The sequence below is a fragment of the Hoplias malabaricus genome, chromosome 5, assembly GCF_029633855.1.
Source record: "Hoplias malabaricus isolate fHopMal1 chromosome 5, fHopMal1.hap1, whole genome shotgun sequence".
NCBI classification, from domain to species: domain Eukaryota; kingdom Metazoa; phylum Chordata; class Actinopteri; order Characiformes; family Erythrinidae; genus Hoplias; species Hoplias malabaricus.
The window spans coordinates 10052281-10071601 of NC_089804.1; the positions used below are offsets into that span (position 1 = coordinate 10052281).

The window sequence follows — 19321 nt, forward strand, 5'->3', positions numbered from 1 at the left end:
CTTTAAATGTGGAACGGTATGTTTGAGGAGAATACCTGTCTGAGTTTGAGGGTGACTGTCTGTGAGGAGTTGGTGTGTTCTCCCTGTGTCCACATGGGTTACTTCCAGGTGCCCCGGTTTTCTCCCACAGTCCAAAAACACACGTTGGTAGGTGGATTGGTGATTCAAAAGTGTCCGTAGTGTGAGTGTGTGTTGCCCTGTGAAGGACTGGCGCTCCCTCCAGGGTGTATACCCGCTTTGCGCCCAATGATTCCAGGTAGGCTCTGGACCCTGAACTGGATAAGCGGTTACAGATAATGAATGAATGAGTGGAGAAATGAGTGTTGTGCCCAAACTATGCCCAAACGTTCATAGACTCGCTTCAATTGTATTCATCCATTTAAGAACCACTGTAAACTCAGATGATCAACCCTGGACGCACAGCTCTATAGAAAAGCATAAGAATATATAGGATGTTCTGGAGTAGCAACAAAAGGGCGTGTTCAATACCAAGCATCAGTGCCACTTTTCTTAGTGAACTCACCTCACACCACTGATGCTCGTCAAGCCCAGACTGCTGCTAACACGCAGTTCTCCTGAAGGGAATGGTGGCAGTAGAGGTCTGTGGACGGTGTTTCTGGGACTGGTTTTCGTCAGAGCCGTTATCTGGGCGGAGAGAAACATCTCAGTCTCCAGTCTCGCAGAGCAGCAGGGAGAGGGAAGGGTGAGCAATCCGAGGGGAACGAACTGGACAAACAGCAGACGCGTGTTCGCCGAGGATTAAAACACAGGGTGGACTCTGGAGTGTGTTTAGCTCACTGTTGCTTTGGTTGGTTAGGGTTTGGTTAGTAACACTTTTAAAACTCGCAACGTCGCCCTGGGTATCGCGGGGTGTTGATTTCTTCTTGAACAGTGCCTGTACCGCGGAATGAATGACCAAGACAAAGGCTGAGCCCGGCTCTCCCTCCCACTGCGCGTCCTCGCCCAAGGGGAAGAGGAGCACGATGGAAGCCGACGGCGTGCAGCCTCCCGCCGGCGAGAAGAAGAAGCTGCATCGCGCTCCGTCTCCCGCCAGACCCCGGGAGGTGCCCGGCGGATGGTCTGTGGCAAAAATCCGCGGAGGACTCGGCACTGCGACGCTCAGCGTTAAACCCGGCTGCAACCTCATCGCTCCCCGCGTGTCGAGGCGAAGTCCTGGTGGCGGAAGGGAGTCAAAACCAGAGAAGGGCAAAGGGGCGACGAGAAGCGGGCAGCCCGCCATCGCCTTAGCGGCTACAAGATCCAGGAGAAAGACGTCTGACGCCAGTGCTGCCTCGGACGAGCTGAGCCGGGACTCTGGCTGTGCTCCGGGCAAACTCTCGGCCACTGACAGCAGCTCCGAGCTGTCGGACTGCGCCTCGGAAGAGCAGCGAGCCAGCAGCGACACAGAGACGAGCAGCCGCGGAGGAGCGGCCGCAGAGCTTCGGCCCAACTTCGGCGGAGGGGAGCGGTCGTACTCGGGAGCTGAGGCCGGCGAGAGGAGCGCTTCGCCTGTGGAAGAGCGCTCGCTCACCTCGCTGGATAGCCGCGTAGCCGCCAGCACCTCACTCGCCTTTTCAGACCTCACCGAGGAGCTCACAGACGGAGCCCACGAAGAATATCTCCGGGAGATAGAGGAGTTGCGGTCGGAGAACGACTACCTGAAGGCGAGTGACTTCCTCAGGAACTGCCCTTAGGCTAAATAGATGAACATGCACGCGCAGCGACCGTTACGCTAAATAAACAAATAGGTTCACCACAGGGTAAAAAACGGTTCAGTTCAACAGTTAAATATCTCTTCATACAGTAACAAGCAAATTAACTAGCTATTTTTTTAACACAAATACACCGAATGAGCCAATATTTCCAAGTACTCATCAATCCAAGTGTTTATTTGAGATTTTTAAAAAAAGTTTGTTTATTTTTTGCCTCGTTAAGCAAGCTTAGGCTAATGCAGATTGTACTGAAAATATTAAATGCACTGAACGGTTGACGATAAATAATCACCGAGATTAATGGAGTCTAGCAGGTATTCCCTGTAGACATTCATATATCTAACATGATTGCCTTGGGTTGGTATTGGTGAGGCTTTGTTACAGCCCTATAGTCAGTCTGGAGCACCGTTTGCATGGTGAATTGTAGTCTAGATGGTAGCTAGATTACTTTCGGACTCTCAACCATGCAAAATCATATTTGGATAAAACTGAGTAGCCTGTTAGTGCAGAAAGGAGGCGAGAGGCCAGGCGTTTACGCACACAGTATGATCGGAAATACGTACAGTAGCCATAAACACAAAAACACGGTCAGATTCACTATTTGCTTGGTTGCATTTGTGCTGGTTGTCCAAATCGAAGATGGTCTAGTCCCATTAATCCCAGCGGAGTTTCATTTGGAATGAGGTCTACTAATGCATCATTAAATGTTTACGGGCTAATTAACGCATGTTGTTCCGTTTCCCCGCAAACAAACACTTAAGTAGCCTGTATTCAAACCTGTGTTTACCTTCTACCCGTACCTTCTATTTGTTTATTTATTTTTTGACACGCTCTTTTAGCATACAGCTGTTTCTCTGTGTCGTACAGCTGCTGCAGATGTTGCAGTTTGGGCCCACCTTTCACTCCTCTGTTTATGCGCGCGTCGAGCACGTGACACGCGCTGCAGTGAGTGACCTACATAGTGAAGAACTTGTGTGACCGCTCGGGTAGCCCACCGCGTCTCACGAGCCAATCGGTGGGTTCACGTGCCCACCGCATCTCCACAGCCAATGAATGGCCTCGTGTTTACTACACCACTCACTCACACTTATAAATACTTTAGAGGACTTATTACTACGGCAGTGCTTCAGGATCAGCTGGATTTGAAAGTAAAGCTGCCCTACCCTTTGCTTATGGTAATGTAAGACCCGTAGCAAAGAATGCCTTGGAATTGCTAGAACTAATCTTAGACCTGTAGACTATGTCTGTCATTTTCTTGTTTGATACCAATATCATTAACGTAATATTTATTATGGATGTGACCTGATTTTATCTCTTCAAATACTATAAAAGGGGCCATTTTCACTTACAGCTGTTAAATTATTATAATAATCTAAAAGACAATGTACCAAATGACATTGTACAACGTGATTGTGTGCTGTTTTAGGTCAGATTTGTTATAGGATTGACTTAGGTTCATCATCCTCAGATCAGCCTGATACTGATACCCACTGATGCCAATGTGCCATCTCTACTCACTGCCCACCTTTAACCTGAGATCAGTTGGATCACTATAAAGCTAGCCAAGGGAACCTGGATCAACTTATATTGCACCAGATGTAAACCCATCTGCCTGATTTTGTGTGCAACAGGATGAAGTGGAAGAGCTGCGCTCTGAGATGCTGGAGATGAGGGACATGTACATGGAGGAGGACGTCTACCAGCTGCAAGAACTCCGGCAGCAGCTGGATCAGGCCAACAAGACCTGCCGCATCCTGCAGTACCGGCTCCGCAAGGCAGAGAGGCGCAGTCTACGTGTGGCCCAGACTGGCCAGGTAGATGGAGAGCTCATCCGCACCCTGGAGCAGGATGTCAAGGTGAGACAGCGGGTCAGAAAGTGTGTCTGAGCACTCATGATTGTCTGCATAAAGACGCCAGAGAGTCAGGTGCATTGCACGACAAGCTTCTTTATTCTAGTGACTTTATTCCTTGCTTCAAAAGGCTCTGGTTTCATATGAATAAAACCTGCTACATGTGAAGGTCATACATACAGATGTATAGACAGCCAATGAAAATACTGATACCTTATTGGCAGCTTTGATGTCCGTCTAGATGTGGTTGAAGTCTGAGGCTGAGACTAATGTTTGTGTGTACAAATATTTGCACAGTGAATTTCAATATTGATACTGAATGTAGACTTATGTGTTAGTGTCATCTGATGTTTTCATATTGTTGGGGGCAGGAGGGTGAGTGTCTTATGCTGAATAACTGGATATTTTTAAGAAATTACTTCAAGATGCTGGAATTGTTATGACTTATTCTGTCTATGACTTGTATGGCAGGGATTGAAACACATTTTTAATGGATTGGGTCAGCAGAAAATCTAATAATACACAATTTACCCCAGTGGTTTATTATCTAAGATTCAGAGTATGATTCTTTAAGTTCTTTAAGACCTATTCATACTGAGTCAGATTTTTATGGATGAACAAAATGCACGTCAAGTTTTGAAAACGAACACACGAAAATTAACAGTGTTTTCACACCTAGTCCAAAACTAACAGACTGCAACACTGTGTCAGATTTGGAATTAGAACCTGTTATATATTCTGTGTTTTATGGATGTGTTTAAATCAGACCGACCAATCAGAGTGCCTTTGTTATGGTTACAGACCAAACAAATGAGCAGGAAGCAGCTGAACAGTTTGTCTTGTTCGTAGCAGAGCACAAAAGCTTAAAGAACAATCAACACGCTGACTACTAAAATGCAGAAATTATAATCTTTTAAATTAGAGGAGTATTAAGCAGAATCAGAGCCCCAAACGCCTTCAGTGTGTGTGTCGTTTTGTTGCAGTGCTTAAAGTACAACAATAATTCATCATCACTTCTGCTCATTGAATCCATTTCTTATTCCTCTTCCAGCATCCTCCTGAGATGTCAGCGTGTTGAGACAAAAAACACGTCTGGCTTGGTGTGAATGTTCCACTACATGACAAAAAATTTTTTGTGTGTGAAAAAAAATCTTACTGTGTGAATAGTCCTTTAGATATAATACCTGTTATCTAAAATAGCTGACTACTCTCTTTAGCTACACAGTGAAGTTGGTTCACTGTCACATTGTGTACATACTCCATTTAACCTTCAAATCAATCCATATCAAATCTGAGAGTATGTCATGTTGCAACCCTAGTGAATAACATGTGCCCACATCATTCTCTAGTAATGAGAAGAACATTCTCACTAAATCTCCTGCACAGCATCTTCTTTGAAGGAAACTATGAGAGCTGTTTAACTCTCCTCAAAACAAAGTGTCACAGATCATTAACTTATGTTTTGTTCCATGTCCTGGCCCACAATTTACCCTCGATCTAACCAGCAGGAGTTTTTCTTACAAAGCTTTTAAGAGCCTGCATTTCTGGCCATGTTTTTTTTTTAATGGGGAGGTGTATAGACCTCTGTCTCTGGGCCATGAAGGACAATACTTCCTTTCTCAAGTCTGACAGCAAGGGAAACTACAGCAATGATGTCATTCCCTTAAGCTGTGTCCTGCTGCTACTATTCTAGTCCAAACAGCCAAGGATTGTAGAGTTACACCGACAACTGAAAGGAGAATTTCACTTTCGACTGCAAAGCCAAGATGGGGTGACGTCCAAGTCCAAGTGTTCCTACGTCTTTCCTAAACAAATGAGCTTGAGTATGAATTTAGTTTAAATCTTGCCTGACCAATGAAATAGCAGCTGGCAGAGGTTGGAGACTGGGAGAGCCAATCAGAGGAGACTCGAAAACAGGAAAAGGGGAGATTTAAATAAAAGGGCTTGAAGGAAAACACACTCCCTGTGTATGTTGGATTCTTTAACTGCTAGCAGGAGTCTCCTAACACTGGGCCAATTGTCTGATGTGCTACCAGCCAAAGCTAGGTCAAATTACACTGCCCTGTGCAGCACTGGTGCTTTCAGCTAGGATCAGATGCTGTAGGACCATCGCTGGGGAAAACAAACGCACGCTTTTGTGATCCTGTGCCAGGAATACTTGAAGGAAGAATGGTGTTTAAGGTCTTTACATTTAGATTAACAAAGCAGAACAGAGCTAAATAGATCCTTGGGCATTTTCCTAGACTGAACTGAATGACGTTTTCAGTTGGTGTTTCACACAAAGAGTGTGTGAAACACTTGGTAAAATTTTGAACATTTTGACTGCAGTAACATGCTGGCTGTGGATTTCACTGTTTTGAGTCTCATTGGACCACTGCATAACCAGCTGTTAATGAATAGCACCCCCCCCCCCCCACTCAGCCGTTGCTGTTTGGTACGTTCCATATGAATGGACACCATTCATGGGACAGTCAGAGTCTTGCTCGGGGCCAGTGTAACACTAACATTTTATTTGCCTTTGACTCAACCTTTCTGGGCATTTCCCACATCTTCCTCAAGCCAAGCTTGGAGGAGGAGATGATGTCATGATATCTTGGTCATGAGGGAGTCCAGTGGAGAGGGGTGATGAGAGATTCGGACGTTAGTGAAATCCCAGCACCATTTCCTGCCCTCTGTCGCTCCAACCTCATTTCTCAAACTGATGAGAACAACATCTGGGCCCTGGGAGAGAAACTATGTGTGTGCGTGTGTGTGAGAGAGAGAGAGAGAGACTGTATGTCTTTTAATTTGGCTATACTGCATTATTGAGGATATCCTGTGGAGGTAAACTTGGGCTAAATAATGTATTTCTTGTCAATTGTTATCACAGCACAGTTTGCTATATGGCCATTAGCTCACTTGTCAAATTTTGTGTTATCTCCTTTTAGCTTCTAGAGGAACCCCAGAAGCCTTTGAGTTTTTGGGCAATTTTGGATGCATCAAGGCATTATTACTAAATGGATGCCACTCTGTAATCTTGTCATATCAAGGCCTAAGCTGTGTGTTGGTACATTCAAATCTCAATGGGTAACAATGTGGTTACAACATGGGATTGTTAGGTGTAATTATTGCTGATTATATGAGCAATCAAATAATATACAGATTTTTTTTCACATTCACATTTGAATACTAGAATTTCTTTTTTTAGTTTAGAATTTGAGCATCCGGGTCTCCATTAAAGCCACAGACCACTCAGTGTGGTTTAGGATACGAGGAATTTACTGCAGCACACAGCCATTTCAGACAATATCTGAGCTGGTATTTTCTAAGCAGCCATTAATTGGAAAACTGATCTACAATCAGGTTTGTCTGTGTTTATGAGAGTTCAGTCTTATATTTGAGCAGCTTTAGTGCAGATTAGGTGGTATTTACTTCTGAATTCTGATTCTGGAGATGTAAATGTAAACAATGTAATTGTCACAGTTTGAACTCAAATCATGTCTTAGCTGTTTTAATGCCTGTGGAGAAGGTTTTGTGTAAATATAATGCAAATGCACAGTCTTTGAAGTTAGACAACCTAAGGTATGTTCCAAACGTAAGTACAAAAACAGTCTGTCAAACAAAGTGAACATAAAGCTCTATTTCTTACACCATTCCTTCCTAATTGACAAAGTAACTGAGTTTAATCAAGTGACCGTGACAGCTTTAATTTGGTCCACAATAAGCCGCCCTGCTCTAGACTTATCTTACACTCCATTACTCCATTGCTGTACCCATGTGTTCCTGGATAGCAACAGCTGAAGAGCAGACCTGATGCACAGAGAGAGGGAGAAAAGGGCCAGGCTTGGATTAAGGAGGAGGCGTGTTGTTTGGTCAGTGTGGCCTCTGTGTGTACAGATAACAGCTGAGCTGCAGCATCCTGGAGATAAAGGGCGAAGTTGGGGGAGTAAAGGGGAATGAAACGAAGAGAAACTGAGAAACTGTAATGAGGCTATCGTCCTAGGCAAGTCAGCTCTGACAATTCCAGGAAAAGTACCTCCCTCCCCCCCTTTTCCTTCAACATTCCACACACGGTGATGAGAGTTGCATGCATAATTGCCCATGTGCTACATTCACTTGTCAGAGTCAGCCCAAAACATCCAGAAGGCTGCAGGACAAAGAACTGCTTCAGGCCTAGAACCAGCCTCTGTGACAGGCATTAAGAGACCACGTGGCCTTGGGAACCCGACTACTAAAGAACAGACCCCACATGTCTCAGATATCTCAAAGCATGCTTTAATTGGTTTTAAAGCCAACGTTACAAAAAAAAGCAGCTGTAAGCTTAATTCTCAAGTGAAAGTAAACAGTTGTAGAATGTGGGCCGACACGTTGTAATTGTAAACCTTAGTGAGGCTTAAGAAATAATAAATGACGTACAATTCAGGAGGAGTACGTCATTTTAATATTAATTATAATAATACAATTATTTTAGATGTGTTTTTAAACAGTTCTGATGGCATGCGTAACACATAAGAGCTGGAAGGTGATCTTAAACTTAATCAGTTTGTGCATGACAGCTTCTAAATGTGTAAGCGTTCATTTGACTTGATTAGATTTGATGCAGTGTATGTCGATTCAGAAACATTTTCAGTACAGCAAATTTACACTGATGTCAGTGTTTTAAAAGACAAAGTTAACTGAGCAAAACAAACACAGAGAACGTAATCAGAGGCTCATTCTCAGCTCATTCTGAACATGGCTGTTTAGACAGAGTAAGAAATGTTCTGTGTTGCTTCATCCATGTGGTATTATGACCAAGGCATATCACAGACATTTAATTAAGACCTTCCAATATTTTTGGAAAAGGGGATGTCCATTTTAACGTATACTGAAATGTATATGGGCCAAAAATGCAGGGAAGTCAACAGTTTCCAAACTAAGATATAGACCATGGATTTTTATAAAAATATATATTCCCTTAAGTGACCTCCAAATGCCCTTATTAAATGGATAAGTAGAATAAGCCAGTGTTAACTGAAGGGCATCTGAGCTTTGCTAAGCTGGTTTGGGCTGTGTTCAGTGAGTGAGAGTGTGAGGGCTCTACTCATACAGACCTCAACAGATAGGATCAGTGGGGAAGTCGTTAAAAACGTCTGTTTGGCGAGTGGGCAGCTGGGGCAATACTGACAAGGAGGATCAAGGAGGAGCAACAAACACACCCACACACATACATAAAAGCGTCTCTTGAGGGGCTAATTGTTTTCTTTGATTCCTATTGTAGTTAATATGACATACAGACACAGCAGATTAGGTCTGACTGCAGTAGGGGGTGTGGAATGTGAGCTGTGGGGGTTGTGAATGTTTTAGTGGGAGTGAATGTTTGGTGGGAGGTTTCACAGCTGGGCTTCAGACAACGTCAAATACCTAACGCATCATGACAATGTAATACACACTTGGTATTGAGCATGGTGGGCTTAGAAGCTTTTACAAGCTGTGGGACAAGTTGGACGCCTGTGGCCACCAAATTGTACATTGTAAAAAAAAAAAGACATGCCTACAAACAAAAGTGCTTACTTTAAACACTGTTGAGTTATAGAATTTCAGATATATTGGTTTGCATTGACAGAGTTGTTATTTACTTTTGTCCATTTTAATGGATCACAGTCTAAAGAAATGTCACTCAGGCACCAGACACCAACTGCATTTGGGTTAGTATTTTGGTGTAATGTGTAAATGTGGACATGTTTGACACTGCCATTGGTTTATTCTTGACATACAGAAGCAGGTGGGTGAGGCAGAGAAGAAAATGTTAATGATTTATGTCAGAACACCTACTTACAGAAAGACCTTAATAGAAGGCACTTGTTTGATGATGCAAGCACACATTCATTGTAAAACAGCACCACATCAGTTAGGGATATACTCCAAACGCCTGTGTAATGAATGGGCACATTGATTAGTACTGGCATGGGTAGCTCTACTTCTATCTGTGTTGAGTGTTGAAAGAGAGAGAAAGAAAATGAGGCAGCAAGAGCACAGGCCTGATAAAATTGATAATAGAGAGATAAGAGAAAGAGAGTGACATTAACAGAGAGAAGGTTTATTCTTCACCACAATAATGGGAACAAATGGAAGGAGGGATGGAGCGGAATAGAATGGAAATATAAAAGGGGAAAGCAAAAGAGATGCATGGAGACATTCAAGAAGGGATCTGATATGAATTAGAGCGTGGTATGGCCACAGAGGGGTATTGTGGGTACCCAGCTGCCCCCTGGCACTGATTCACAGAGAGGGAGGATTGTGGGTAAAAAAAGAAAGGAGTACTTCTCTTTTAGTTGCGCTCACAAATGACCACTCTGTTCCTGCTCATCGTCTCCTCCCAAGTCACCACCACGAATATATTGAATATACACTCTATTGCAGATGAGAAGTAAAGGACAAGACCACATCTTTTGCCACGCGCCATTGCTTTTTTATTTTGGGCCAAAGTGTAATGTTTGTGGTGAGCCTCAGTTCAAAAATCAATCAGTTAATAAATAAAACCATACGGAAAATGAAAAGCTTCATTCTATAATGAAGTAATAGAGTACCTGGTGTTTTTGATCAAGTAGATGATGAATATAAGGCTGGTAATGGGAAAGGTGTATAATTAGGTCATTTTAGCTCATTTCAACACTCCAGGGCTTGGTGTGTTATTCATAAGAAATCATGTTTTTTTTTGTGTGTGTGTGTGTGTGTGTGTGTGTGTGTGTGTGTGTGTGTGTGTGTGGGCAGCAGGTGTGTACCTTGGTTCCTCTGTTTGCATAACACCGATAAGAGCCCTCCTAAAATTTTAGCACGGCATTTAGCATTTAAATGATGAAAAGCTTTTAATGAGCTCTGTGCACCCTGAGGGAGACATGAATTATAAACTCATAAACGGCCCTTGTGCGACATGCCTCCTTAGCACCGTTCAACCAAGGGCAGTGTAGCACTATGATCCTACAGTACAGGAAAAATATCAGCATGAATATATGAATATAGTCCTGTTGGTAAATAAAATATCATTTGCATTACACTCTTTTACAATTAGTTACTTGGTTATTTACAGGAAGAATTACAGTCGGTGAATGTCGGTGAGGAGTTTGGTGTGTTTTCCCAGTGTCTGTGTGGGTTTCCTCTTGGTGCTCTGGTTTCCTCCAATGGTCCATTAAAAGTTTCCGTAGGTGTGATTGAATGTCACCCTGTGAAGGGCGCCCCCTCCAGGGTGTGTTCCAGCCTTGTGCCCCGTGATTTCGGGTAGACACTGGACTCACCGCAACCCTGAACTGAATAAACAGTTACAGACAGATAATATAGTATCTGTTCATTAGAAAATATGGTTTGTTGATGTTTTAAAAGGAATGTAACTGAACACATCCAAAATAATGGTCTTTTTCTGTATAGGTTTTATTTTAAATGCTGTGATTATAAGCAACAGTTTTAAAGTAATGAATAACGACTATCGGAATAAAACCTACAGCCTCCCTTGTTTGTAACCTACACATCATCTCTCCCTTCCAGGTGGCCAAAGATGTGTCTATCCGTCTACACGGTGAGCTGGAGGCAGTGGAGAAGAAGAGGAGCCGTCTAGAGCAGGAGAACGAGGAACTGCAGATGAAGCTGCAGGACCTTGAGGTGGCCAAGCAGGTCCTTCAGGCTGAGTTGGAAAAGAGCCGAGAGGTAGGTGTCAGCACAAATTCAAACCATGCTATTGCTCTAAGAAAATGTAACCATTAAATGAATGGATGTTGTGCTAGCTGTTTTTCTAAACATTATGTCCAGCCACCTAATATGCTGAATATGCTGTTGGTGGAGGGAGTGTGAGGCTCTGGGCAGCATTCTGCTGGCAAACTTTGGGTCTAGGAATTCATGCGGATATGATTTTGGCACATTCCAGCTATCTAACGTGTAAGTAGACTGTTTCAGGGTATTGGTATTCCTCAAAGGTGTTCAATACCACAGTGCCCCTGTAGGGTCAGAAATATTTTGGCAGGACCAGCAACACATTAAGCAGGTGGTAATAAATATCTGGCTCATGGATTGGCCTGACTGTTGAGGAGTCTAGGACAAAAAACAATATACACACAGTGCCCTCTACACTTCAATGCAAACCTTTTTTCTGAAAATAACATAAAGGTGAGGAAAATGAGGTCAAGAATAGCTAATGACCCAAGTTATGCTTTAGTTTAAAGTTGCCTATGAATGAGGTGTACATGGATTAGCATGGGTGATTTCACTGTGCATTGTCATTATTATTATGGGAGTAGGAGTTGGCATGCATGATGATATGCATATCTGGCCCATAAGAGCTGAAAGAGTCCATAAAAGGAAATGGAAAACATTCTTGCTTTGCACTCAGCTGACACAGAGCCTCTAAACTGAACTTAAATATATATGTGGTTCAATAAACATTTTAGATTTGGGTCATTTTACATTCTTTAGTGAGCTTTGTTCTCAGTGTGGTTGATTTGGCAGTGTTTTAGCAAGGGGCTTATCCAACGGCTTGGTCATATGGCTGCAGTGGGTTTTTGTCTGGTGATGAGCTGTTAACTTTTCCAGTGTAAATGCCACAAGAGGGAAATACAAATAACATCTTTAAAGGCAGACACATAAATTGACTTTAATGTTTGACTTTCTTCCTGTGAGGTGTTAAGGAAGAGATATATGTATTAGTGTAACTATTCTGCTGGTCTGGATTTTTTTGTAGGCTGTGTGTGTGTCTGTGGATTTGGGCTGACATCTATCATATTTAGTCTACATTAACAATTAGCAGTTGTCAGCCCTGTCGCAATCAAGAAATTTTATCCATTGATTAATTGGCATATAAATACACTGTATATACAAACATTTGTAGACACCATTTATAACTATAGATTCAGCTTCAAAGATGCGCCCAGTCTGCACATAGCTTTTGTAATTTCCAAAAAAGAACATGAAATTTAATTGCCTGCTCTGCTAAGATCTCCATGCTCAGTGCCAAGTGTTGGCTAAAGGTATTTATTCAGATATCTCCTTATTAATACTCTTAATTCTAAAAGAAATATTGCATGAGTAAATGTCTATAAACAAAACCAACAATATGTCACATGACCAGTCTATGGGTTTTATTGGAATACATTTCCTGCGATGTACATAACCTGGAATTGTTTATATATATATATATATATATATATATATATATATGTGTGTGTGTGTGTGTGTGTGTGTGTGTGTGTGTGTATTACTTAGAGGTTATTGAATTATTGATTTTTTTTAGTAGTTGTTTAGTAGCAGAAATGTGAATAATCAGCTAGAACAGAGAGATAAATTTCCTTTTTTACTTGCTCTGTACATTATGTTTTCTAACAAAAAACCAAGGAACATTTTAATGCAAGTTGCAACAAGTAAAAGCAAAAGCCTGGCTTTTCTGTCAGAGTATGATGAAATATTAAACAAACGCATGAATGAACCATAGGAGTTATGGAATATCACATGGTGATGAGACATAACTCCTCTACCTTACTTCCTGTTTTTGATAACAAATATTGTGCTCAGCAGTCACATTAACACACACACTCACAGAATAATATGTGACTGAGGCAGAATTTATTAGTGTACATCAGCCTCATCCATTTTTCTTATTTATATTAATGGCATTCAGCAGATGCTCTTATCATTTACAATTTTAATGATGTTATAGAGTTAAGCTAGTATTTAGTATTTGGAGTCTTGCCTTAAGCATGATATTCATGCCCAAGATCCACTACACCAACTCTCCATTTTATTACATTGACGTCTAAAAGTAACATTGTTAAAAATATGGGTTAACAAGTTTTTGATGTGAGAATTGCAGTATTTCAGATTGTGAATTTAATATTATATATCTTGCAGACAACCAGGTAGATACAGTTACATCAGTGACCCACATACAAACACACACAGTGCTTTTTCTCTATATTTGCAGACAATACAATGCTGGAGTAAAAGGTTTCCTTTTTGTAAATAAAGCCCTGAATGTTTCCCTCACTTCCTTTTTTCTCTTTCTCTCCCCTCTGTTCTCACTCACTTCTTCATTTCATACACATCGATCATCCAGTTGTTGCAAAGCTTCAGGGGTGATTTGTCTGGGAATGGTAACAGAATGGGGGATGTGCTAGGTGTACATGCGCATGATGAATTGAGACTGGTGTGTCTCTGTGGTGGGTCTCTCTATAGGGGGCTGGTTGTTCAGATAAAGGGGAGGAGAATGAACTATTAATGAGAATTCCCAAATAAATCATGGAGAAGGTGACTTTTGCACTGTTCATTGTTCCTCTTTCTCTCTCCCTTGTGCTCTCTTATATTTACATGCATAGAGCGCACATCATGATTAAGCGGCTAACATACATTGTGTGATTTAAGAAGTTAATAATGTAAAATATACCTTCTGGACTAGCTTACAGTTAGAATGATAAAGGATAAAGTGTAGAGTCTTCATAAACTATATGTCAGAAGGTATCCAGACACAGGTTCTAATGAGTGATTTAAGCTACTTTTAAGAAAGACATTTTATACACCCTGGCATTCAATGGCACATAAACAGCTTGTATAATCTCTGTAGATAAGCACTGGGAATAGGATGGGACACTCTGAATCTGCTACACACAAGCCCCTATAACCAGTGCCTATCACATAGAATTACTCCAACATCTAGCCTAAATCCTTCACAGTAGCATCTGTTATTGTAGAACAGGGACAATAATTAAAGGGGGACTATTAATATCCCTAAACTAGAAAGACATGCTGGATGATGATGTGCCTACAATCATTAGAGACGACTAACACAATTTATTATGGCAGCTCTGTGTACACTGTTGAACTACTTTACTATTCTAGGTGGTATTCATCCAGGTCCTGCTTGTGTGTACTAGACCTTTATTCAAATGAAACAGCTCATAACACTTCACTTTCTCTCTCTCTCTTGCTCTCTCTCGCCAATAACTTCACACATTAAATCAGCTCAGCAAAAAGGAAACGGCTTGCTCAGGCTGACTCCATCTTTATTTATAACCTCCAGGAAACGGCCATTTTTGTTTTACATGTAGAACAATAACAAAAGGGAGAACAGGGTCACTGGAGCTGGATGGAGACTGATGTATGTCAAATGCTCAAGTGTATGCTTTATTTAACAACTTGTAATACAGGTGCTAAACACATTTAAAGGAGCTCAAACAAACGTTCCAGTAAAGTGTTGTCACTAGAAATAGTAGGAAATACCAGGAACTGCAGAATGGAAGTTCCAAAAAAGAAGTGCAGGAAAGTACCAGACTGTAGTGGTCACACTGTGCTGAAGCTTGTAGTCTTTGAAGCATGGTTGTGGAAACACTGACTGAATAACCAATGCTGCAGGAAAGCACAGAAAAAAAAAACATTGGGCGTAATCTTTATTCATGTTCCATGACACAGAATGACTTGCTCTAACACTCACAAACGTACACTTAAGTGCCTAATCTGGGATTTTACCATCAGGACACACCAAAGAGGCACTAGATGACTTGGCCTCTCTAGTCTAGGCATTTCTTCTCCACTGTATGTGTAAAATTTCTGAGCCTGGAGAGTATCCCTTCCAGTGGATCTTTGTGGTTCTAATGCTTAGATCGGTTGCTTGATATTTAACATTAGCTTAGCAAGGCTACATATCCTGTCAGTAATTCACACACACACACAATTACAATTGAGAATTACTTGTAGATGAGTTTAAAAGCTAAGAGACCACCTCACACCAGGCTCCAACTCAAACTACTCATATATAACATAAGACTTGTTTTTGACAGCAATTTATTGGTGTTTTTGCAAAAACAAAATAGCATGATAGCATGTTGCTTAGCTACTGTGTGTAGTTTCCCATCAGTACTTACTGCTGCTGTATCAGCAGACCCAGGGTAAGCCTAAGTCTAGACAGAACATCTACACAGTCTATTGTCGATTTTAAGTGATACTTTACAATTGGCACTGCAGGTTAGTCAAAGCCTACACTTAATCGATGTTTGAGAAACTGGGTCTTGAGGCCAGCATCACCGAGAAGAGTCACAGTATTCTTATAAAAGCCTATACACACTGAAGCCTTATACTGAAAACACTCTGGGTTACACCCTCTAATCAGCCACTGCTCTCTGTTCTATTTACAAAATTATTCCACAAATATTTCCAAGCCTTTTCTGTTTTATTCTAATGCCAAACCGCCATCACTACTCACAAACAGTTTTTAAAGGTCTTTGTGGTCCATTGCTGTGTTTGCTGTGTGGGATGGTGTTCTGTCGCTGCATTGTCTGATCTGTGCTCTAGATTTCCCCAACAAAAGTGAGAGGGTCTGATCTCCGTCATCTCCAGTTCTGAGTGCAGCAGCTTCAAAGCCATCAACTTTGCAGGAGAGGATCTATTGTGTTGTGTTTTGTGGGTCATTGTGATTAATTAAATGGAGGTTTGGAGTGCAGCCATGTTTACTATAGAGGCCACCTTAAAACTTGTCTTCAGCAGAGAGACAGAGAATAAGAGGGATGCACACAAAAGCAGGTCAGGGTTACCTCCATCTATTTTCAGTTAACCCCTTCCAGACAGTGCCCTTAAGTTGATGCCAGTGTTTGTCTCTTTATAGAATATTGGCCTTTTTACCGGAGCTGATAAAAGAAAGACCATTCAAACACTTCAGGATGAGCCTCTCTTTGCACATACAGATAGATATGATCCTCTCTCAGGGAGTGAAGTAATTTCATGCTCCAGTAAAGAACACATGAAATATGAAAAGTTGGGGAATGTGCTACATCAGACACACCAGTCATACACACCACACAGAAATCACAGCGAGAAGATTTTCATTAAAGTGTCAGTTCAGCAAAAATAATTCAGTTTAAGTCGTTTTCCCATTATCCTAACTGTAGTCCATCAGCGAAGACATTCTTAGCATCTGAAGCTTAGCTTTTATCTTTTAGTTTTCCACTGCCGCTATGAATCTAAAGAGAAATAGAAACTTATAAAAGATATAACAGTGCTTATTAGCCATTTATCTTTTAAGCTGAAGTTCACATTGTGTGGTCTACATGAACATATGAAACATATTAGTACATCTGTAATATTTTCTGTTAGCCAAAGTAGCAGTGGAAATAACTGTGTTTGATCTGTTATTGTCAAGACTGGCTTATTAAATCCATAAAATAAAATAGATTTTCAGTGTAGCATAAATGGCTACTCAGCAAAATGGGTCATGCATAACTGCTGTAATATTTTGGTAAAGTTAAAGCAGCATTTAAATACAGCATATTCACCTGGTGTATGCTATATACATCATAAGATGCAACAAAAAAAAAATAGGCCACTTACGAGTTTGCAACAAACACTTGATTTTTCAGAGCCTGTTTCTCTATTTTATACAGTACTCATTTTTGTCCATACAAGAAATGTTACTTAAAATCTGAGGCCTGGAGTGTTTGCACATCTTTTAAAAATATCAGACAATGATGAATGTCTTAGAGGAGGAGAACATCTTTCTTTATCTGTCTCTCTGTCTGTCTTTCTGCGTGTTGCCCTTTACACATTGTCTGTTCTTACACACACCCTTGGCTATTGTTTTTTTATCCTTCCGTCTTTGTTACCTCACCCCTCCCTGCAGAGGCCCTGCCTGGATGAGCAGTGTTTTGAAGTGTCAGGTTGCCAGATCCAGTGGGATGCAGCGGTGCGAGTGAGAAGGTTTTATAAAGACTTGGAGGTGTGTCCTCTTGGACACATTTTGGAAATCTGCTGGGAGCCATTATTGTCTGGGTTTTCAGTTTTGAGTGCTTCAGAGGAGGGTGTTGGTGTGTGACGGTTTGAGAGTGAAGTGTTTAGTAGGGCAGACCAACACTAAGGGCTTTTATATGTGTGCACCAAGACCTTGCAATTGTGATAATTGCTCCTACATGGATCCACTTTGTTATTTTTTTTTCTATGTTTGAATTTAGGATAACGCGCACACACACACACACACACACACACACACAGTAAGTGCTTATAAGTGATTATGGGTGAATTATACATGTATATGTCAGTTGTAGCTCCAATGCACTCTGGATAAATGGTTCAGTGTGGCAACAGGCTGTGAATGATTTGGAATAAACCAGCACACAGCAGCCTTTTTCTTTCTCAATTGTAGATCAAAAGAAAGTCTTCTAAAGAAGTAAGAAAGACAAGAGTTCTCAAGTCTGTGTGATTGATTGGTGATGCCATTTCTAAAAGAAACAGGCGCTCACATGCACACATACAAATAGCCTTGCGTGCACACGTTTTTTATTCCTGTCTTAAGTACCATTTAAGCAGGATTAGCTTCACCCGCAATGGGTAATGCGATCTGAGGTTGTAATCCTGTATGAATCTGCAATATACACCATTTTTACATGTCTCACAGTAATAACAGCAGCAGAAAGAATGGCATTTGTAATTCAGTAAAGCCTAAGCAAACTCAGTAAAAGTACTGTTTAAATCAACAGCCTAGGGCTAGCAGTGATATTTATCAGATCATTTCAGAGCTTTTGAAATCGCTGGGAACTTTTTTTTTTTTCAATAAAAAACATATTTTGTTCATAGTTTCTGATATATTGTTAGATGCAAAGCATATTATGGAACTGGCTTCTAACTAACTCAGTCTAACAAATAATCAATCACTCATTCACATTTCAGAAGAGGTGCCATATCTCACGTAATATCTCACATTTATGGACTGCTTCTCAAGGGTAAGAGTAATTGTGCTTCACGCCAACGAAGCTCTGCGTCCTTGTTGTGAGACTATATGATTTTGTTTGTTCCTTCTTAGGTCAGATCATATGAATTATCTCGTGTCAGGAAAAAATGTAATGTTACTTATGGTTACTCACCCCTACATCAAAGAAATAAAACCTGGTAATAAACATAATCATATTGTTATTCTTATTATTGAGCTTGCCCATGTAACCTAATGCCCAAGTGTAAATCCAGGATATGTCATTTCAGCACAAGCTATCTATTAATATTATTACCCAAATACGTGATGCATGAATGTCAGTCACGTCCTGACAACAGTCCTACTCCATTAGTGCTGTAGTGGGGATATCCACAGATATCTGACTAAATAATATTCTGTTTGCTCTTAAAATCAGCCCGAGCATCAACCTCAGTAAGAAACCACAAAGGGAAGCTTTCTCGCTCGTATCCGAACGTCTAAATGTTCTCTCCAATTTTTTTTTAATATCAGGGTGATGTATTGTTCCCACTAAGCACTGAATATGTAATACATGGCCACACACACAAAAACAGCTGTAGCCTCAGAGCTTGTGGCACTAAGAGCAGGGGTTATTAGATTTCCTAGTGATAACACTCTCATCCTTACAGGTCATTTGTAAAAGGCACACACACCAAACCTCACGTGGTACCTCATTCAAAGCATCTGCTTGCTCTATTTCTGGCCTTAATATTGCTCTAATTGCCCCGTCTCTAAGCTGCAGTCAGTGATGTCAATAGCAAACCGCAGACTGCAGATGACTGCGGCCATGGAGACTGCTCAGACTGAACCAATGTACGGAGAAGACTGTGTTCAAATCTTTCTTTGTTTTCAAGTGTCTTTGTGATGACCCTGCTGTAGCACCTGTCTCTACACTATAAACAAAATATCTTTTTTTATTTATATCTATATAATTCGACTGTGATGTTGCTCTAGTTTGGAGTGCATCGTTTTTGAAAATAACTGAAATTAGAATTTGTAGACACCTCTTCTGACAGGTGATTTCTGCTACCCATTGCTGACATGTGTTTTTAAAC

General features: G+C 41.2%; 1 protein-coding gene across 2 annotated transcripts in view; it reads left to right on the top strand.

Moving 5' to 3' along the window:
* The first annotated feature begins 717 nt into the window (after window positions 1-717).
* The window catches only part of mtcl2 (microtubule crosslinking factor 2), a 55028-nt gene continuing 36424 nt past the window's right edge, over window positions 718-19321 (top strand). For both annotated transcript variants that reach the window (XM_066671076.1, XM_066671077.1), the window contains exons 1-3: window positions 718-1664; window positions 3344-3568; window positions 11063-11221. In XM_066671076.1, coding sequence (XP_066527173.1) covers window positions 912-1664; window positions 3344-3568; window positions 11063-11221 — 1137 coding nt within the window. In that variant the 5' untranslated portion in view covers window positions 718-911. The remainder of the gene's footprint in view (window positions 1665-3343; window positions 3569-11062; window positions 11222-19321) is intronic.